Source organism: Channa argus, chromosome 6 (genome assembly GCF_033026475.1).
Source record: "Channa argus isolate prfri chromosome 6, Channa argus male v1.0, whole genome shotgun sequence".
NCBI classification, from domain to species: Eukaryota; Metazoa; Chordata; class Actinopteri; order Anabantiformes; family Channidae; genus Channa; species Channa argus.
This window is the reverse complement of record NC_090202.1, coordinates 21,704,135-21,725,403: the sequence shown is the minus strand read 5'-3', so window position 1 is coordinate 21,725,403 and position 21,269 is coordinate 21,704,135. Positions and strand designations below refer to the sequence as shown.

The window sequence follows — 21,269 nt, the reverse complement described above, 5'->3', positions numbered from 1 at the left end:
GAAAGGCTTCTATGTGGGTTTTCATCATGTTCTTCAAAAACAATACTGATGTTGATACAGCAAAATGGCCATTATAGTTATTATTCAGCTTTAATAGCATTGTGTAAGAGTGTGACACTGGAACCCTGTCAAAACAGGGTCAGTGTTATTCAGGGTGTTTATTTACATGTAGCTTGTTCACAGTTCGCAGCACTGACATAAAAAATTATGACGTGTTGTAAGACCTGATAGATTTTTAACCTTAGTAATGTCTTTAAAATGTAATGACAGAAGTATTAACTACCAATATTACAAATAAACAGAGGTATAAGACTTTTAGTTGCAATGTCTGTTAACCATGACCTAAACCATGACTCTTTCATGCACCTAAGAGTGACCCATGCTGTTTTCAACATTCAACAGCGGCACAAAATGCAGCCTGTAAAGTGACTTTAGATTTGGCCCAACTCCTTAATTTGATAAAACTGAATATTATCATGAAAGGATGGTTAATTATACAGCACAGCTTTGTTTTACATGGCTGTCTGCATGTCTGCTAACATTTCTGTCAGGCTCAGGATAGTTTTTCTGGGTAAACCAAAATAGCCGACAGCGTCCTTAGTGATGTATATCCAGCTGGTTAATGAACTGTTTTTTTCCTCAGTCGACATTATTGTGAGCTAAGCACAACCACTTTATGAAACCAGCCATGGCTCCAAATACACACCAGCAACAACTTTGTCATTACTCCCTGGTCCTTTTTTAATGATCCTGCAGTGATGTCAGACTCATGGTGAGTCTGCTATGCAGCTGGCCTGCGCTAACCAGGAGCAACTAAGTTGGGGTTCAGTGTCTTATGCAAAGACACATGGCATATGGCAGGGGGAGCCGGAAATCATACCAAGAACCCTGTGACGGGTGGATGACTGCTCTACCTCCTGAGCTACAGTCATCCCTACTGGGGCTTTCACACCAAATCTGAACCAGTAAAAAGCACTGAGAACTCCAGAGGTCATAGACTGATCCAGCTCACTCACTTCCTCTCAGTAGAATCACCACAGTTTCATTCAATTTATAAACAACATAGAAGATAACACTTTAATGTATTAAAAGTATTGGAACAGATCAGTTCAAAGTAAATAAAACAGTAGTAAATAACCGTGTCAAAGCTGGGACACATGGTGTCAGGAATCGAACCAACAACTGCGGCATTGGTAAATGCCCGCTCTACCTTCCTGTGTCACCCATGGCATAAACAGAATCAGACCTGAGTAGTTGAATGAGACCTCACACTTTACATAAATGCAAAAAATGTCCATAGATGCTGTTCTTGGAAGAGACATTTAATGACAGAAACAAAAGAAAACTGAACAATTCTGACTGATAAATACAATCTTCAGTGAGTGGAGCAGGTCTACAAACAACCACAGGTCCTCTTTGTGTTACTGTCCTTACACTGCTGCTCAACAGGGAAATGCTGCTTACTGTAACACAAAAAAATGGATTTTATTAAAAAATACTGTGTGAAACATATTTATGTGATCATATTTAAGTATTGCTTACTGCTATTAATTAAATTCCAATTCATCTGATATCTGATGAGCCGGATGGAACATGTATAAACACTGTGAAAATGCTAATTGAAATATTGTTTTACAAAGTCTGAATCCACTGTAGACATTTACTATTGCAACATCTGTCATAGTTAGAAAACAATAACTTTAATGTCTGAACATGAATTAATCTGAAATTAAATTAACGGTTTTTCCTGCCCCATTGAAGTAATTCTGGCACAGTTTTTTCAGTAAAAATCAATAGTTTTATTGATCCGCTGCTATTAAATATAAACCAGGCAAAGCTGTGCCAGCAGCATCAATAAAGATTACTTAACTGTATGGGGGAATTTGAGGTATCATACTCTAAGTCTGGCCACTGCTCTGGAATTCAGCCCCTTTCCATAAATATGAAGTGCTGACCCTGCATCAGTTATGATTAACTGTGGAACTGAGTTGCAGGCGAGCTTTTAATTGTGACAATCCTGTAAAACATTAAAATTAAGTGGACCTTGTCTTTTAAGTCCTTCTTGTATAAAAGCACACTAATGGGCTTCAGTGACCCAAATTATTACTGGTAAAATGTCCTGTGTGCTAATTGGCTACCAGAAGACCTCCCACCAACATGTTCCAAACCTGCTTGTCTGCAGCTTTAGAGATCAGAGTCTCAGGGGCTGCACTGATAAAAAATTTCTCTGTTTAAACAAAGCCGAAGCCCATGTCAGAGGCCATGTCTGAAGCTAACTTTTACTAAACTCTTTGAAAACCCGGTAGGACGACATTTAAAATGGTGAAGCTGTTATAATTGTGTTGCAAGCAAGCTAATGGTTTGAACCCTCACTCATTATTGTTTTAAACCCATACTGAATGGCTTCAGGTGGTACTGCAATAAAACGGAGATGGTTCTGTAGTTGAACTCACTGCACGACCACTGAAATCATGAACACAGTTCATTGTAGCTGACTAGTTATTAGCACATAGTTCAAAAACTGATGTGATGCTGTGATGATGCATTAATATAAACTGTCTGGGTAACCTCAACTGTAAAGGCTCCATAAATGCTCTATGATATATATACGTTTTTGAGCAACATGTGATCCCATCTAGATGACAATGTCTTTGAAGACAAATCATATTTAAAAAGAACCAATGTTTTCATTAAAAAACGTTTTCAATTTCAGCATTTTATATTTTGTCTATTTACAAATAAAACGTACTTTTTAATTAAGTGGGCTGACAGTTGATTACAAATTTTAGTCATGATTAATTGTAGACTGTAATCAAAATTAATCACAAATTATTTGCAAAAGGAAGATTTTTAAGCAGATAAACTGACAAAGTGAAAATTAATTATAAAATACTTAAACAGCAAAGTCAGAAAATGTATCCGTTATGCTTTTATTTACACAAAATGTACAAAATGTATAAAAGAACATCTAAACATTAATAAAGTTATTTTATATTTTTTTGAACATGTTTTTGAGCAATTGAGTATTGTTACACTCTTGCGGATAAACGTAGTGTGTTTTGCAGCAGCAACCTCGTGTCCTCTTTACAGTTTTGGAAAATCCACACTCATAAGTTTTATGACTAGACTTGTTTCTGTGAGTAAAAGTTATAGTTTCTTTTCACAAATCCCAACTCATTAATCGCTAACATACCACAGTTTTGTGAGTGGCATAATGCTTTATGATATACCTTGAGGAATCGTAATGCCTCACATTTTAATTAAGGGGAAGAACAGAAGAACAGGTGAAGACAGTTTGAAGTGAGTGAAGGACTTTTGTTTTGAATGTGGAAATGTTCAATTAACAAGTTTTTTAGTTAGTTTTAGAAAATTTAGATTTTTAGAATCTTGGAGGTTTCTCTTGCTAAAATATATATTTGATCTATTTTCTTATAATAGACATTTATAGACATTTAACTAAGTTCTAATAAATATTATGCATTTACAATATAAATGAGTTTTGGTGGATTTGTCATATTTCTTTTTTATGCCTGGCCCCTGGACACTTTCACAGCTGATTTAATTTGAATTTGTGATTTAAATCTGGGTGTTATTCCTGCAACACAGTTAAAAAAAAAAGTTAAAACAGAGACAAAAAAGACCAAAGATTTAGAAAATTTTTAAGTAACACTGATCTGAATAATTCCCAAATTAGCAGGTATTATTAGTAGCAGGCCAGGTGATCATGATTGGGTATAAGAAAGCAAGATCCACCAAAGACTGGTCCATGTTTACCACCTAAAGTACATAATAGTGTGAAAAGATTCAGGGACTTTAAAGAAATCTTAGAGTGTAAAGGCCAAAGGCAGAAACCAAAGTTTGACCTTCGAGCCCTCAGAGGCCTATATTACGATTTTAGAGAGACCAATGCTGTCATCAAGGACACATCTTTTCCTGGGAAGCTGTTCAGAATTTGAATAGGACAATGCCAAGCTGCATTCTGCATGCAAATTGCTTTCATGATTAAAGACGGGACAGGGATAAGTGAGAGACACCAAAGTACAAAGAATTATAGTAACCCAGCCGAGTTGTGACAGAACCATAGATTACTGTCTCGAAGTGTTTTTTTGACAAATATGATTTAACTTTTGACAATTGTCTCAAGTGAAAGAAGCTGGATTTCAGCAGCCATGTTCTTGCCAGGCTTGTCTGTGTTTACTCCGAGTGCTCCAGTTTACTCCCACAGTCCAAAGACATGCATGTTATGTAAATTAATGACTCTAAACTGCCCATAGTTGGAAAGTCTGTCTGTGTGTGTCTCTTTGTGTTGGCCCCTGTGCAGAGTGTACCCTGCCTCTCGCCCAGTAACAGCTGGGAAATGCTCCAGCCCCCCACAACCTTGGACAGGATAATCAGTTACAGGTAATGGATGGATAATGTGGTGGTCATAGAGTGGAAAGAAGAGACTCTGGTAATTAGAAAAAGTGGGCAAAGTTAAACTTGTGACTTGTGCTTTTTTTTATTATTTTGAAAAAGCCACTTTGATAAAAGGCAATTTTACTGTTTTAATTGTAAACTTGTTTAACATGTATTTTTTTGATGTACATACAGTACATCTATTTTTGTAAATACTTTTAAAATGTGTTTTGCATTTTATACCCTTCATGTGAGCTGCACAACCAGTGAATTCCCCAACTGTGATCAATAAAGTTTGGTCTTATCTTATAATTGTCATATTGATATTATCATCAAATTATTTTTTTTTGCCATACAAGTTTTGTTGTTTTTTGTTTAATATTGTATTGTTTGAAGTGTTCCTATCGTGTTGGTGTTTGATCACCAATTAAACCTTTAGGGTCTGTTATATGGATGTTGCATATAATGTTTGGGATGGTGTGTGTGCGCAAAGGGGTGTGGGGTGAGGGGGGCCAAACCATAATCTCACCCAGGGCACCAAAATGGCCAAAGCCAGCTCTGATAGCATGAGATACATCTCTTGAGGAATCAGGCCTATGTAAAGAGCAGCTGAATAAGGCCTAACACTTCAGATAAAAGGAAGAACATCCAGAGATGTTGATCATTAAAGAGACATTTAATGATAAGAACAGAAAACGATTCTGGGGGACTCAGGCAGTCTTAAGTAAGCCCACTATTCTTTTATTTTGATTGTGGACATTTTAAATTATTGGACACCAAGAAAATTATTTTTATGTAGTGATGCATTTATAGATATGTTAGTTCTATTCAAGTTTACAAATGTATTTTGGTGGATTTATATTATTATATTTATATGTATGGACTTTGTTTGTACTGTTTCACAGCTACAAAATGCAGAATCTGACTGAACTTCCATTTAATGCAACTTCCCACAGAGACCTCTCTGTGATCATCAAGTTTTGTGTAGTTATCCCCTTTTTCTGCATTTTCCTTAGCTGCATTGCTGTCATGCTGCACATCTTTGCATCTCACAGGCAGTTCCTGGACACCTCACGTTACATCCTCTTTGCCTGTATGCTGATCAATGATACTCTGCAGTTCCTTGTGTCTGTGTTACTCTTTTTCCTTGATATGGCTCAGGTCAAACTTGCTCTTGTCTACTGTTTTCCTTTGTTGTCCATATCCATTGCAACTTTCCAGAACACTCCCTTAATCCTGGCTACCATGTCACTGGAGCGTTATGTTGCCATCATTTACCCCCTGCAGTGTCCACCTGCCTGGCGCTCAGACCGTATCTGGATCATTATTCTGTCTCTGTGGCTCCTCAGCTGTATCTGTACTATCACTGAGTGCTCAATAGGGCAACAGAAAAATGCTGTGGATATCCTGTATATCCCTGTAGCCTGCGCAGATGCAGTTGTCAACACATCTCCAATCCAAATGTTCTTTAAAATTGTTGTAAACATACTCTGCTTTGCAGTAGTTGCCATCATCCTCTTTACATATGTAAGAATCCTGCTGGAAACTAGGAAGCTGAGACAGGACAGGACGTCTGTGAGCAAAGCCATGCACACTGTGCTGCTGCACGGCTTTCAGCTGTTGCTGTGCATGTTGGCCTTCACTATTCCCATCACTGAGACTCTCAGTGCTGCTTGCTAACTGGCAGCTAAAAAACATTGCCTTTTTTAATTTTTTTTGCTTCGTCCTTATCCCACGCTTCCTTAGCCCTCTCATTTATGGCTTCAGAGATCAGACTTTTAGGAGCTACACTGGGATAATTTTCCGCTGTTACTCAAACAGAATCAAACTTGGTGTTAAAGCCTAATGCAGGAAAACTAGTTTGCTACTTGACGTAACTTTGACAAAACACTCAAACACAATGAACAAATCTCAAAAGGGGTATTTATGATGTCAAAAACACAAAGTCTTAACAAGTCTAAATACTTTCCAAAGTACATTTTCTTTCTATAAGTGGATTAAAAACACATAACCAGGTTTTTGTTTGTTTGTTTTTCAAAAAAGGCCATTAGAAAACATTAAACATCTCTTATGTTGTTATATTTTTTTATATTTGATTGCAGGACTTACTAAAAGTAGGATTACTCTTCTCATAATGACTATTGTACATTTGAAATGACTTAACGATTATATCGTTCTCATTAGTTTATGTCATATTTTCAACTGTGGGTCAGTTACCAGGTATGAAAATAAAATTCATCTGATATTAACAACCTGGTGGAAACTGCATGAAGTCTATACAAATGCTGAATGAACAATAGTGTTACACAGTCTATACATTTACAGACTATTAACATTTGTCATAACAACTACTGTAACTTTAAAGTCTGAACATGAATAATTTTTTACTTAATTCAACTGTTTGTTTCATTGACGATCAAAAGTCTTATCCAGTGCTGTTAAATACAAACCACACAATGCTTTTAAATCTATGACAGCTTCAAAAAAGTTTATTAAATTGTGTCTGTGAATGTGAGGTATCATACATTAAGTCTGGTCACTGCTCTGTATTCAGACCCTGCAGGATTTATGGAACTGAGTTTCAGACACGTTAATGCTTGTGACACTTTGATTAAACTATATTACTGTTATTTAAAAACCTGAATCAGAAAACAATACTACAGGCAACATCTTTTAAACTTTCTTCAGCCCACTGATGGGCCTCAGTTATGTAAGATATGTGCTGAACTGCAGAAAACATGTTTTTAATTACCTCTCTTTACTCTGATTATACAAAATACTGTAACAGGTTAGTGGTTGACTGATGCTTTTACTGGTTTCTACATTAATATGACCAATATAATACGTGACCATGGAATCCAAAGGGTTAAGAATAACAAATAAGACATACGTTTGCCACAGTTAACACAAACTAGGAGTCATCAGGACCATGCACCACAGGGCAGAAAACATCGCCATCTCCTCTGAAGCCAAAAAGGAGGAAGATAGACATCTGAGGACAGCTCTCAAGGCCTGCGGTTATCCTGTGTTGGCCTTAAACAAGATGTCGTCCAGATACAACAGAAGGACGACGGACAGAGCAGAGCGTCAGAGTCAAAGCAAGAACCTGGTGACTCCTTACACGGCTGGAGCGTCAGAGAAGCTCAAAAGGATCCTCAGAAAACCACCACATACCTGTTCACTTTCAACCAATCAAGACAAAGACACTAAGACAGACTCATCCAATCGAAAGACCAAACACCTAAACACAAGAAGAGCAGCGTAGTGTGTACAGTCCAGTGCAGATGGGTTCAGAGCTCAGATGGCCTAGCACATGAGAAGCAACACCTCAGGACCAGAATCAGCAGTGTATCTACACCTGAAGGACAAAAGACACTCACTTAAGGATGACAATGTACACATTTTGGGCAGAGAAGACAGATGGTATGAGAGAGAAGTACGTGAAGCCATTTATGTTGACATGGACATGAACCCTTCTCTCAACAGAGTAGGAGGCCTCAGGCACAACCTGTCGCCCATTTTTCATGCTGCCCTGTTATTCATCCCTGGGAAGAGTAAGACCACTTCACTCATCCGCCCAGAAGGCCACACCTGACGACCCCCACCTTAGAGGGTTAGGGGGTTACTCTTGTAATCATTACATTTTGGTGCCTCCACCTTGTTCCTGCCTCCCACCTTAAGGAGCCTATGCCGGCCAGGGTGGGACAAAAACCTACTCTAGAGGATTTAAATGGGTTCCCTAGCTACTTTATTCAGACTGAAGAAGCTGCTTGAATAAGTAGTGAAATGCTTCGAACCAAGAAAGAAATGTCACACTTTCTACTGTGTGTTTTAATTTTGCAGGACCTGAAAAGGAGGAGACGGCAAGGGAAGGGGTTATAATAAATTAAAGTTTATTTTAAAAAAGGCAACAACAGAAAATCACTCCGTAAGGAGGACGGAAAAAACACATGCTAACACTCACAATATAAACTAAGAAAACAGACCAAGAACTTAAACAGCTGGAGAGAGGGGATTAACTAAACTATAACCACACAGGGAAGGCAAGGGAACTAAGAAACTAGAGGAAATAACACAGAAAACCTAAACAACAAAACTACGCTGAAATAAACGGAAAACCAAACCTCAGACCAAAACTCAAGGAACAGGGCACGAGAGGGCAAAGTCCAAAGAGGTAGTTCACAAGGAGAGATCTCTAGGGAAGCAGGGGAGACGATCTGGCAGTGAGCAACGGCGAAAGCTGGGTATAAATAAACTAGGGAACAGGTGAAACCAATTAGAACAAAAGGAGGAAGGTTAAGATAATAAACAGACTCAAAGGAAGGGACAAGGGAGGAGCAACAAAATAAAAGCCCAAAACAGGAAATCAATTTAAACAAAACTAGACCAAAACCAGGGACTGTGACAAGAAAGTCCAGTTGACATGATTCAGTCTTCGGATAACCAAACCTGGATGACTGAGAATTTTCACCGACACAGTTAAAAGAAGAGCTATTTAACAAACTATGAAGATATTTAAATTATTTTGAGGTTTTTTAAAATTAAAAACATTTGCTACTCACTTCACTCCTTGTATTATAATATGATATAATACATTTCCACAAGTAACAAAAAGCTAAACTCTATTAGTCCATGCTTTCTGTGCAAGCTTTAGATGAAATTGAGAATACAAGCTAGAACTTCTTCTAAAATAAATGCTTTCCTGATTAGAAAACTGGCCTTTTAAGTTCTCAAATGCTTATAGAGTTTTGTTGCTTTTTTTTTTTTTATGCTTTCTCAGTTGGTCAAATATTTTAATCTTGGTCAATCACAAAAGGTAAGTAAGAGAGCTTTGGAATGAGAATTTGATTGAGAAAACTATCGTGTACCCAATTGAATTTCCACTCCCGAGAGAGACAACTGGCTCAATTTTTTCGGCGGCACCAAATAAATGGCAAAAAAATAAAATCATAAACATACGATGCTGATAACAGTGAATTAGTGTTCTGAGCTGTTTCTGTGTTTAGAGTTTGCTTTCCTGTTTCCTAACAACAATTAGTCTTCGCATTGTGAGTGTAAATTTGCCTATGAGGCACAAACCTGGCTGTTTCTTTCTGATTACTTTTTACATTTCTTTCTAAAAGCATTCAAATGGCAAGACTATGAACATGTATATTGTGCTATGACTCTGTAATTGCATTTTGGATTTCATAGATTTTTCAGCGTACATGCCAGAAAATAATACAGAGCAGTATTGTGACATTTTATGGGATAATCATGGGAAAATCATAATTAATTTGGAAAGAATGGAGACCCTGGTCATCAGCAAGGGTGAGAGTAGTTAAAACAATGTTGTTCAGTGTAACAGGACTTGTGTCTTCTTTACAGTTTTGTTAAAGTCACATTGGTAAAAAAAATGCTTTTATGTCATAAATTGGAGACTTGTTATATTTTGTTATATTTATCTTCCATCAATCCCAAACCAAAACCCATAACTAACTAAAACCAATTGTTAATGAGAAGCATAATGTTTTATAACATTAAAAGAATGTGTCCCTTGAGAAATCCGGCCTGAGTAAAAAGCAGCTACATAACACTTCACACCCCAGATAAAGGGAAGGACGCCCCAGAGATGTTGTTCTTTGAAAAGACATTTAGTGATAAGAAGATTAGAAAAACTGAATGATTCTAGGAGATGAAGACAGTCTTAAGTGAGTGGAAAACTATTTGATTGTAAATGCTGAAATGTTCAATTGCTGGAAAGACAAGAAAGAAGAAAGAATATTGGTACATTTGTTTTTATAATGTTGGAGTTTTTTATTGAGTACAAAATGATATTTTATTTCTTTTAATGTTGTGGAGCATTTATTGATATGTTTGTTTGACATATGTTCAGAATTTATTCTAGAATATAAATGAGTTTTGGTGGATTTGTCGTATTTATTTTTATCCATATAAACTTTTGTTGATGTTTCCCTCTCACAGGTTTGTTCCATTTCACAGCTACAAAATGCAGAATCTGACTGAACGTCCAGTCAATGCAACTTCCCACAAAGACCTCTCTGTGATCATCAAGGTTTGTGTAGTTATCCCCTTTTTCTGCATCTTCCTTTGCTGCGTTGCTCTCATGCTGCACATCTTTGCATCTCACAGGCAGTTCCTGGAGACCTCACGTTACATCCTCTTTGCCTGTATGCTGATCAATGACACTGTGCAGCTCCTTGTGTCTGTGTTACTCTTTTTTCTTGTTATGGGTCAGGTGAAATTTGCTCTTGTCTATTGTGTTCCTTTATTGTTCATATCCAACACCGCTTTCCAGAACACTCCCTTAATCCTGGCTACCATGTCACTGGAGCGTTATGTTGCCATCATTTACCCCCTGCAGTGTCCACCTGCCTGGCGCTCAGACCGTATCTGGATCACCAGTCTGTCTCTGTGGCTCCTCAGCTGTATCTGTACTATCACTGAGTGCTCAATAGGGCAACAGAAAAATGCTGGTGATGTCCTGTATATCCCTGTAGTCTGCGCAGACGCCATTGTCAATGCATCTCCAAACCAAATGTTCTTTAAAACTGTTGTAAACATACTCTGCTTTGCAGTAGTTGCCGTCATCATCCTCTTTACATATGTGAGAATACTGCTGGAAACTAGGAAGCTGAGACAGGACAGGAAGTCTGTGAGCAAAGCCATGCACACTGTGCTGCTGCACGGCTTTCAGCTGTTGCTGTGCATGTTGGCCTTAACTATTCCGATCACTGAGACTCTCATAGTGCTGTGCACTAACTGGCAGCCAAAGGACATCGCCTTTTTTAATTTCTTTTGCTTCGTCCTTATACCACACTTTCTCAGCCCTCTCATTTATGGCTTCAGAGATCAGAATTTTAGGAGCTACATTGGAAAAACATTTCTCTGCTGCTCAAAAAGAGTCAAGCCCAGTGTCAAAAGCCTAATGCAGAACAACTTGTTTGCTTCTTGAATTAACTTTGACTGAACACTCAAACAGATGTCATGAGGTGTATTTGTGATGTAAAAAAACATCTAAGAATTGAAAGTCGTCCATCTTCTGTGGAAAAATATAATATGTTGTCAGTAATGTTGTAACGTTATGAGCTGTGTGACAAATAATTAGTAGAGTATTTTGTAGGTTACAATCAACAAAATTTCCTTCTTTCTTTCCACTGCACCTCAACAGGGAAATGCTATTATATGCTATTTCTAAATACCGTGAAAACTGTGAAAATTGTTTTCATGTGGTTTAAATATTGTTTACTATTGTAAGTATGCTTTGAAATCTTTTTTTTTTTACAGCAAGAAAACTGTGGGTTCATTCCCCTTTATTTACATTAAACACACATTGGTAATAAAAATGTTAAACATGTCTTTTGTTTTTATATTTGACTGCAGGACTTATTAAAGTGGGATAATGTTCTCATAATGATTAGTGTTAATTTTAAATGACTTTAGGATTATAATGTTTTCAGCTGCGATCTGTCTCGCTGCTGCTGCTGCTGCTGCTGCTGCTGTTGCTGTGAGAGAGTGTGTGTGTTTTTGTGTGTGTGTGCGTCAGTGGCATCCCCTAGCGGGGGCCAGGGAAGTTCCCCCACTAAATCATACAATCATATTGTATGTTGAAACCATACAGTCATTTTCAATGAAGATATAAATGCAAAACCCAATGACTAAATAAATAAATCAGGAGTAAAATAAGTATACTGTCCTACTTTTAGGTGTTGGTGGAACATGTGCATATTTTGAACTCTCTAATATTATTTAACTGTTATTTAGATCAAACTTTTAAAGATACTCGAATATTTTTCATGCAGCTTTTATGTGTTAGTGAAACTTCTTAGAAAGTAGAACATAAATGAAAATACCGGAAAAATAAGAAAAATCTGACATTTTTGTTTAAGTTAGCAATACGACAGTTCACATCTGAAGAAATAAAATCAAACACAAGAGTACACAGCGAAAATGTAAGTGTCTGTGTCAGTTCAACACCACCATGTTTAAAATACTGAGGTAGCAGAGCTTGAGATTTTGAAGTTTTCTTTGGGAGTGACGAGGATGAATAGGATCAGGAATGAGGACATCAGGGACAGCTTGTTAGATGTTTTGAAGATAAAGTCAAAGGTCAGGCCCTAAAAAGGTGACAATCATGGGACTTAATGATTACAGACCCGTTACCCTGACTTCTGTGGTCATGAAGTGTTTTGAACGCCTCATCTTGTCCCACCTCAAGGACATTTCAGACCCCCTTCAGAACCCCTGCAGTTTGCTTACAGAGCCAACAGATCTTTAGATGATGCTGTAAACATGCCCATCCACTTCATCCTCCAGGATCTGGACTCCCCAAGATCCTATGCCAGGATATAGTTTGTGCACTTCAGCTCTGCTTTCAATACAATCATTCCAGCTCTTCTCCGAGACAAGCTCTCCCAGCTGAATGTGCCTGACCCATGTGCAGGTAAATTACAAACTTCCTGACAGACAGACGACAGTTCGTGAGGTTGGGCAAGCATGTCTCTGACTCACTGAGTCTGATCTCTGATGCAGACGAGTCAGCCTACAGGAGTGAGATGGACAACCTGGTATCATGGTGCAGCCTGATCAACCTGGAGCTCAATGCTCTCAAGACAGTGTAGATGATAATGGATTTCAGGAGAGACCCAACGCCCCTCCCCCCATCATCCTCTGCAACACTCCAATGACCACTGTCAATTCCTTCTGCTTCCCGGGCACCACATTCATTTATACAGTTAACAATATAAATTAATTTGCTGGATTTTTTTTTATCTCTCTAAATATCTGTAGTTCGAATTTTTCTTTAACAGCTTGGTTCATTGACCAAAAATGCAGAATCTGACTGAACGTCCATTTAATGCAACTTCCCCAGAAGCCTTTCTGAGATCATTAAGGTTTCTGTAGTTATCCCCTTTTTCTGCATCTTCCTTTGCTGCGGTGCTGTGATGCATGCAAATAAATAATGACCCTATACAGTGGGTTGGATATGCAACCCAAAATCAGGGGTCATCATTCTCTGCTGTTGGCCATTTTAACGAGTACAGCAACCTATGGGGACAGGTCTGAAAATCTTTATTAATTTTGGTGAAAGGACATTGACCTATAAGGAGTGAGGTGGTATTTGTGCCATAAATTGTAGATGTGTTTATGTGAGAAAAAGTTACAGTTTAGTTTCCATAAATTTCAACTCATTAACCCATAACTTACTCAAATCTGTTGCTTGTGAGAAGCATAATACTGACGGTGGCATAGATGTAATGTATCTCCTGAGGAATCAGGGCTAAATAAAAAGCAGCTGAATAACACCTGACACTTCAGATAATAGGAACATCACAGAGAAGTTGTTCTTTGAATAATACTGAGCATAGTATTGAATACAAAACTGAACAATTCAGGGGGATGAAGACAGACTTGAGTGAGTGGAGAAGAATTTTTTGAATGCAGAAATGTTCAATTACAGGACAAATATTTTTTTGAAAACCAAATATTGTGAACGTTTTTTTATAATGTGGGTGCTATCTTTCAGCTATGACAAAAATATATTGTTATTTGTTTTGTCAATGTGGACCATCTATAGATATGTGAGTTTATGTGAGTTACAGACATCTGCCTGGTTATACATTTATACAGTTAACAATCAGTTTGGTGGATTAATTTTTATCTCTCTAAGTATCTGTCTGTAGTTCATGTTTGTCTTTAACAGCTTGGTTCATTGACCAAAAATGCAGAATCTGACTGAACTTCCATTTAATACAACTTCCCCCAGAAGCCTCTCTGTGATCATCAAGGTTTGTGTAGTTATCCCCTTTTTCTGCATCTTCCTTTGCTGCGTTGCTGTCATGCTGCACATCTTTGCATCTCACAGGCAGTTCCTGGACACCTCACGTTACATCCTCTTTGCCTGTATGCTGATCAATGATACTGTGCAGCTCCTTGTATCTGTGTTACTCTTTTTTCATTCTATGGCTCAGATCAAATTTGCTCTTGTCTACTGTTTTCCTTTGTTGTTCTTCTCTACTGCCACTTTCCAGAACACTCCCTTAATCCTGGCTACTATGTCACTGGAGCGTTATGTTGCCATCATTTACCCCCTGCAGTGTCCACCTGCCTGGCGCTCAGACTGTATCTGGATTATTATTCTGTCTCTGTGGCTCCTCAGCTGTATCTTCTCTATCACTGTGTACTCCATAGGGCAACAAAACCCTGCTGTGGATACTTTCTTAACCCCTGTGGTTTGCAGGTCTGCTGTTATCAACCCATCTCCAATCCAAACATTATTTAGAACTGTTGTAAACATACTTTGCTTTGCAGTAGTTGCCGTCATCATCCTCTTTACATATGTGAGAATCCTGCTGGAAACTAGGAAGCTGAGACAGGACAGGACGTCTGTGAGCAAAGCCATGCACACTGTGCTGCTGCACGGCTTTCAGCTGTTGCTGTGCATGTTGGCCTTCACTATTCCCATCACTGAAAATCTCATAGTGCTGCTTGCTAAATGGCAGCTAATAGACATTGCTTTTTTTAATTTCTTCTGTTTCATCCTTATCCCACGTGTTCTCAGCCCTCTCATTTATGGCTTCAGAGATCAGAGTTTCAGGAGCTACATTGGGAAAACTTTGCTCTGCTGCTTAAACAGAATGAAAAATCCCAATGTCAAAAGGCTAATGCAAGAAAATCTGTTTGCTTCTTGAACAAACTGAAACAATAAACAGATGTCATGGGGTGTATTTGTATTGTAAAAATAGTTTAAAGAGTCTAAATACTTTTAAAAAGTGTCTTAACTCTGAAATAAGTTTTTTCTATAATTATTCCACCTTTTTATGCAGCTTATCAAGAAATGTCTTGTTAATGTGTTTTCAGTGTAAGTAATGGACAATATCACTCTGTTACTCTATGTAAAATTATAATATGTTGCCTGTAATGTGAGAATATTTTAAGCTTTGTAAGTTAAACTAATTCATTATATAAGTCCACAACCAAAACAATTCCCTCTTTGTTTCACTGTCCTTCCACTGTGGCTCAACAGGGAAATTGCTGTTGAGATACTGTAACATAAAAATTATTTGTGAAAAATATTAATGTGATCTAAATATTACTTACTGCTAAGAAAAAAGCTTTGGAATCTATTTTTAATTCCAATAAAAGATAAAGTCCTGAGAAGTTTTTAGATTTCATTGTCTGTGTGAAAGCTGCTAAAGACGTGAAACTTGGGGCTTCATCAGTGGCCATTGCATAAGTGATGTGTGCTAGTACGATCTCCACTGAGACAGACGATTTCATCAAAGAAACATCTTTTGCTGAACAGTTGGTGGATATTCCAGGACGACAATGCCAAGCAGCATTGTGCATGTGCTAAACTAAAGTGTGTGTACTTGACTGGCCTGCTTGCAGCCCAGATCTGATTTACTTCCCCTGATTGACGTTAGATGAGTGTCGGCAAGTTATGCTGGTATAGAGAACATTTCATATTATCTTTAACTAGAGTTTCCACCTCAGCCAACCAGAGAATTTGAACTTTACATACATGTTCAGTCTCAGTGGTTATATTCCCATTACAGGCCTTAGTGTGTAATTTTGATTTCAAATTTTTGTCCTTAACTAGCCCACATGTGCACATCTAACTTAAATGTCTATAATCACAACGACAGACTGTATGTGCGACAGTTAAATCATAGTCTCCTCAAACTGCTCACTCATGATTTCAACAGAGGTGAGATTGTATTTCTGCCATAAATTGTAGATGTGTTTATGTAAGAAAAAGTTACAGTTTAGTTTCCATAAATTTCAACTCATTAACCCATAACTTACTCAAATCTGTTGCTCGTGAGAAGCATAATACTGACGGTGGCATAGATGTAATGTATCTCCTGAGGAATCAGGGCTAAATAAAAAACAGCTGAATAACACCTGACACTTCAGATAAGAGGAACATCACAGAGAAGTTGTTCTTTGAATAATACTGAGCATAGTATTGAATACAAAACTGAACAATTCAGGGGGATGAAGACAGACTTGAGTGAGTGGAGAAGTATTTTTTGAATGCAGAAATGTTCAATTACAGGACAAATATTTTTTTGAAAACCAAATATTGTGAATGTTTTTTTATAATGTGGGTGCTATCTTTCAGCTATGACAAAAATATATTGTTATTTGTTTTGTCAGTGTGGACCATCTATAGATATGTGAGTTTATGTGAGTTACAGACATCTCCCTGGTTATACATTTATACAGTTAACAATATAAATCCGTTTGGTGGATTAGTTTTTATCTCTCTAAATATCTGTAGTTCATGTTTTTCTTTAACAGCTTGGTTCATCGACCAAAAATGCTGAACCTGACTGAACTTCCAGTCAATACAGCTTCAGACAAAAGCCTCTCTGTGATCATGAAGGTTTGTGTAGTTATCCCCTTTTTCTGCATTTTCCTTTGCTGTGTTGCTGTCATGCTGCACATCTTTGCATCTCACAGGCAGTTCCTGGACACCTCACGTTACATCCTCTTTGCCTGTATGCTGATCAATGATACTGTGCAGCTCCATGTATCTGTGTTACTCTTTTTTCTTGCTATGGCTCAGGTCAAATTTGCTCTTGTCTACTGTTTTCCTTTGTTGTTCATATCTACTGCCACTTCTCAGAACACTCCCTTAATCCTGGCTACTATGTCACTGGAGCGTTATGTTGCCATCATTTACCCCCTGCAGTGTCCACCTGCCTGGCGCTCAGACCGTATCTGGATTATTATTCTGTCTCTGTGGCTCCTCAGCTGTGTCCTCTCTGTCATTGAGTACTCCACAGGGCAACAAAACCCTGCTGTGGATACTTTCTTAACCCCTGTGGTTTGCAGGTCTGCTGTTATCAACTCATCTGAATATCAGACATTGTTTAAAACTGCTGTAAAAATACTCTGCTTTGCAGTAGTTGCCATCATCATCCTCTTTACATATGTGAGAATCCTGCTGGAAACTAGGAAGCTGAGAGAGGACAGGACGTCTGTGAGCAAAGCCATGCACACTGTGCTGCTGCACGGCTTTCAGCTGTTGTTGTGCATGTTGGCCTTCACTATTCCCATCACTGAAAGTCTCATAGTGCTGCTTGCTAAATGGCAGCTAATAGACATTATCTTTTTTAATTTCTTCTGTTTCATCCTTATCCCACGTTTTCTCAGCCCTCTCATTTATGGCTTCAGAGATCAGAGTTTCAGGAGCTACATTGGGAAAACTTTGCTCTGCTGCTCAAACAGAATGAAAAATCCCAATGTCAAAAGCCTAATGCAGGAAAACTTGTTTGCTTCTTGAACAAACTGAAACAATAAACACATGCCATGAGGTGTATTTGTATTGTAAAAATAGTTTAAAGAGTCTAAATACTTTTAAAAAGAGTCTTAACCCTGAAATAAGTTTTTTCTAGAATTATTCCTCCTTCTCATGCAGCTTATCAAGAAATGTCTTCTTAATGTGTTTTCAGTGTAAGTGATGGACAATATCACTCTGTTACTCTATGTAAAATTATAATAAGTTGCCTGTAATGTGAGAATAGTTTAAGCTTTGTAAGTTAAACTAATTCATTATATAAGTCCACAACCAACACAATTCCCTCTTTGTTTCACTGTCCTTCCATTGTGGCTCAACAGGGAAATTGCTGTTGGGATACTGTAACATAAAAATTATTTGTGAAAAATATTAATGTGATCTAAATATTACTTACTGCTTTAAAAAAAGCTTTGGAATGTATTTTTAATTCCAATAAAAAGATAAAGTCCTGAGAAGTTTTGGATTTCATTGCCTGTGTGAAAGCTGCTAAAGACGTGAAACTTGGTGCTTCATCAGTGGCCATTGCATAAGTGATGTGTGCTAGTACGATCTCCAGTGAGACAGACGATGTCATCAAAGAAATATCTTTTGCTGAACAGTTGGTGGATATTCCAGGACGACAATGCCAAGCAGCATTGTGCATGTGCTAAACTAAAGTGTGTGTACTTGACTGGCCTGCTTGCAGCCCAGATCTGATTTACTTCCCCTGATTGACGTTAGATGGGTGTCGGCAAGTTATGTTGGTATAGAGAACATTTCATATTATCTTTAACTAGAGTTTCCACCTCAGCCAACCAGAGAATTTGAACTTTACATACATGTTCAGACTCAGTGGTTATATTCCCATTACAGGCCTTAGTGTGTAATTTTGATTTCAAATTTTTGTCCTTAACTAGCCCACATGTGCACATCTAAATTAAATGTTTATAATCACAGCGACAGACTGTATGTGCGACAGTTAAATCATAGTCTCCTCAAACTGCTCACTCATGATATCAACAGAGGTGAGATTGTATTTCTGCCATAAATTGTAGATGTGTTTATGTAAGAAAAAGTTACAGTTTAGTTTCCATAAATTTCAACTCCTTAACCCATAACTTACTCAAATCTGTTGCTCGTGAGAAGCATAATACTGACGGTGGCATAGATGTAATGTATCTCCTGAGGAATCAGGGCTAAATAAAAAGCAGCTGAATAACACCTGACACTTCAGATAAGAGGAACATCACAGAGAAGTTGTTCTTTGAATAATACTGAGCATAGTATTGAATACAAAACTGAACAATTCAGGGGGATGAAGACAGACTTGAGTGAGTGGAGAAGTATTTTTTGAATGCAGAAATGTTCAATTACAGGACAAATATTTTTTTGAAAACCAAATATTGTGAATGTTTTTTTATAATGTGGGTGCTATCTTTCAGCTATGACAAAAATATATTGTTATTTGTTTTGTCAGTGTGGACCATCTATAGATATGTGAGTTTATGTGAGTTACAGACATCTGCCTGGTTATACATTTATACAGTTAACAATATAAATCCGTTTGGTGGATTAGTTTTTATCTCTCTAAATATCTGTAGTTCATGTTTTTCTTTAACAGCTTGGTTCATCGACCAAAAATGCAGAACCTGACTAAACTTCCAGTCAATACAGCTTCAGACAAAAGCCTCTCTGTGATCATGAAGGTTTGTGTAGTTATCCCCTTTTTCTGCATCTTCCTTTGCTGCGTTGCTGTCATGCTGCACATCTTTGCATCTCACAGGCAGTTCCTGGACAGCTCACGTTACATCCTCTTTGCCTGTATGCTGATCAATGATACTGTGCAGCTCCTCGTATCTGTGTTACTCTTTTTGTTTATTATAGCTCAGGTCAAATTTGCTCTTGTCTACTGTTTTCCTTTGTTGTTCATATCTACTGCCACTTTCCAGAACACTCCCTTAATCCTGGCTACTATGTCACTGGAGCGTTATGTTGCCATCATTTACCCCCTGCACTGTCCACCTGTCTGGCGCTCAGACCGTATCTGGATCATTATTGTGTCTCTGTGGCTCCTCAGCTGTATCTTCCCTATCATTGAGTACTCCATAGGGCAACAAAACCCTGCTGTGGATACTTTCTTAACCTCTGTGGTTTGCAGGTCTGCTGTTATCAACCCATCCCCAATCCAAACATTATTTAAAACTGTTGTAAACATATTTTGCTTTGCAGTAGTTGCCGTCATCATCCTCTTTACATATGTGAGAATCCTGCTGGAAACTAGGAAGCTGAGACAGGACAGGACGTCTGTGAGCAAAGCCATGCACACTGTGCTGCTGCACGGCTTTCAGCTGTTGTTGTGCATGTTGGCCTTCACTATTCCCATCACTGAAAGTCTCATAGTGCTGCTTGCTAACTGGCAGCTAATAGACATTGCCTTTTTAAATTATGTTTGTTTCATCCTTATCCCACGTGTTCTCAGCCCTCTCATTTATGGCTTCAGAGATCAGAGTTTCAGGAGCTACATTGGGAAAACTTTGCTCTGCTGCTCAAACAGAATGAAAAATCCCAATGTCAAAAGCCTAATGCAAGAAAATTTGTTTGCTTCTTGAACAAACTAAAACAATAAACAGATGTCATGGGGTGTGTTTGTATTGTAAGAATAATTTAAAGAGTCTAAATACTTTTAAAAAGTATCTTGACACTGAAACAAGTTTTTCTAGAATTATTCCACCTTCTCATGCAGCTTATCAAGAAATGTCTTCTTAATGTGTTTTCAGTGTAAGTGATGGACAACATCACTTTGTTACTCTATGTAAAATTATAATATGTTGCCTGTAATGTGAGAATAGTTTAAGCTTTGCAAGTTAAACTAATTTATTATATAAGTCCACAACCAACACAATTCCCTCTTTGTTTCACTGTCCTTCCACTGCGGCTCAAAAGGGAAATTGCTGTTGAGATACTGTAACATAAAAATTATTTGTGAAAAATATTACTAACTAAATAAACTAACTAAATATTACTTACTGCTTTAAAAAAAGCTTTGGAATCTATTTTTAATTCCAATAAAAAGATAAAGTCCTGAGAAGTTTTGGATTTCATTGACTGTGTGAAAGCTGCTAAAGACATGAAACTTGGGGCTTCATCAGTGGCCATTGCATAAGTGACGTGTGCTAGTACGATCTCCACTGAGACAGACGATGTCATCAAAGAAACTTTTGCTGAACAGTTGGTGGATATTCCAGGACGACAATGCCAAGCAGCATTGTGCATGTGCTAAACTAAAGTGTGTGTACTTGACTGGCCTGCTTGCAGCCCAGATCTGATTTACTTCCCCTGATTGAAGTTACATGGGTGTCACAATCCATCGGCAACAAACCCCCTGGATCTGGAAATGAGGTCAGGATCCCAGTCAGGGTTCAATGTCATCCAGATTGGAAAAGCATAGGATAATTAGATTTTCAAGATGTTGACAAATATTACACGTAGACAATGTACAGTCCTCCTTTTTCAGCTGCCTTACTTTGGTATGTAGGACACCAGGGACCTGTTGGATGTGAACACAAATCTGAAGGAATTAATGTGC

General features: G+C 37.9%; 4 protein-coding genes and 1 pseudogene across 4 annotated transcripts; all 5 read left to right on the top strand.

The window, feature by feature from the left end:
- Positions 1–5,307: 5,307 nt before the first annotated feature.
- LOC137129245 (odorant receptor 131-2-like) lies at positions 5,308–6,241 on the top strand (annotated as a pseudogene).
- Positions 6,242–10,384: 4,143 nt separating this feature from the next.
- On the top strand, positions 10,385–11,350 carry LOC137129566 (odorant receptor 131-2-like). The gene has a single exon (XM_067508847.1). It carries the CDS (start codon positions 10,385–10,387, stop codon positions 11,348–11,350), a length of 966 nt encoding a protein of 321 aa, XP_067364948.1.
- A 2,767-nt stretch (positions 11,351–14,117) lies between these two features.
- LOC137128416 (odorant receptor 131-2-like) lies at positions 14,118–15,086 on the top strand. Its single transcript, XM_067506398.1, has one exon. It carries the CDS (start codon positions 14,118–14,120, stop codon positions 15,084–15,086), a length of 969 nt encoding a protein of 322 aa, XP_067362499.1.
- A 1,634-nt stretch (positions 15,087–16,720) lies between these two features.
- LOC137129563 (odorant receptor 131-2-like) lies at positions 16,721–17,689 on the top strand. Its single transcript, XM_067508845.1, has one exon. It carries the CDS (start codon positions 16,721–16,723, stop codon positions 17,687–17,689), a length of 969 nt encoding a protein of 322 aa, XP_067364946.1.
- A 1,634-nt stretch (positions 17,690–19,323) lies between these two features.
- Positions 19,324–20,292, top strand: LOC137129539 (odorant receptor 131-2-like). The gene has a single exon (XM_067508809.1). The coding sequence runs from the start codon at positions 19,324–19,326 to the stop codon at positions 20,290–20,292; it is 969 nt and encodes a 322-aa protein (XP_067364910.1).
- The last annotated feature ends 977 nt before the right edge of the window (positions 20,293–21,269 follow it).

Coding starts and splice junctions, on each gene's coding strand:
- LOC137128416 (XM_067506398.1), top strand. CDS start 14,118: ATGCAGAATCTGACTGAACTTCCATTTAATACAACTTCCCCCAGAAGC.
- LOC137129539 (XM_067508809.1), top strand. CDS start 19,324: ATGCAGAACCTGACTAAACTTCCAGTCAATACAGCTTCAGACAAAAGC.
- LOC137129563 (XM_067508845.1), top strand. CDS start 16,721: ATGCTGAACCTGACTGAACTTCCAGTCAATACAGCTTCAGACAAAAGC.
- LOC137129566 (XM_067508847.1), top strand. CDS start 10,385: ATGCAGAATCTGACTGAACGTCCAGTCAATGCAACTTCCCACAAAGAC.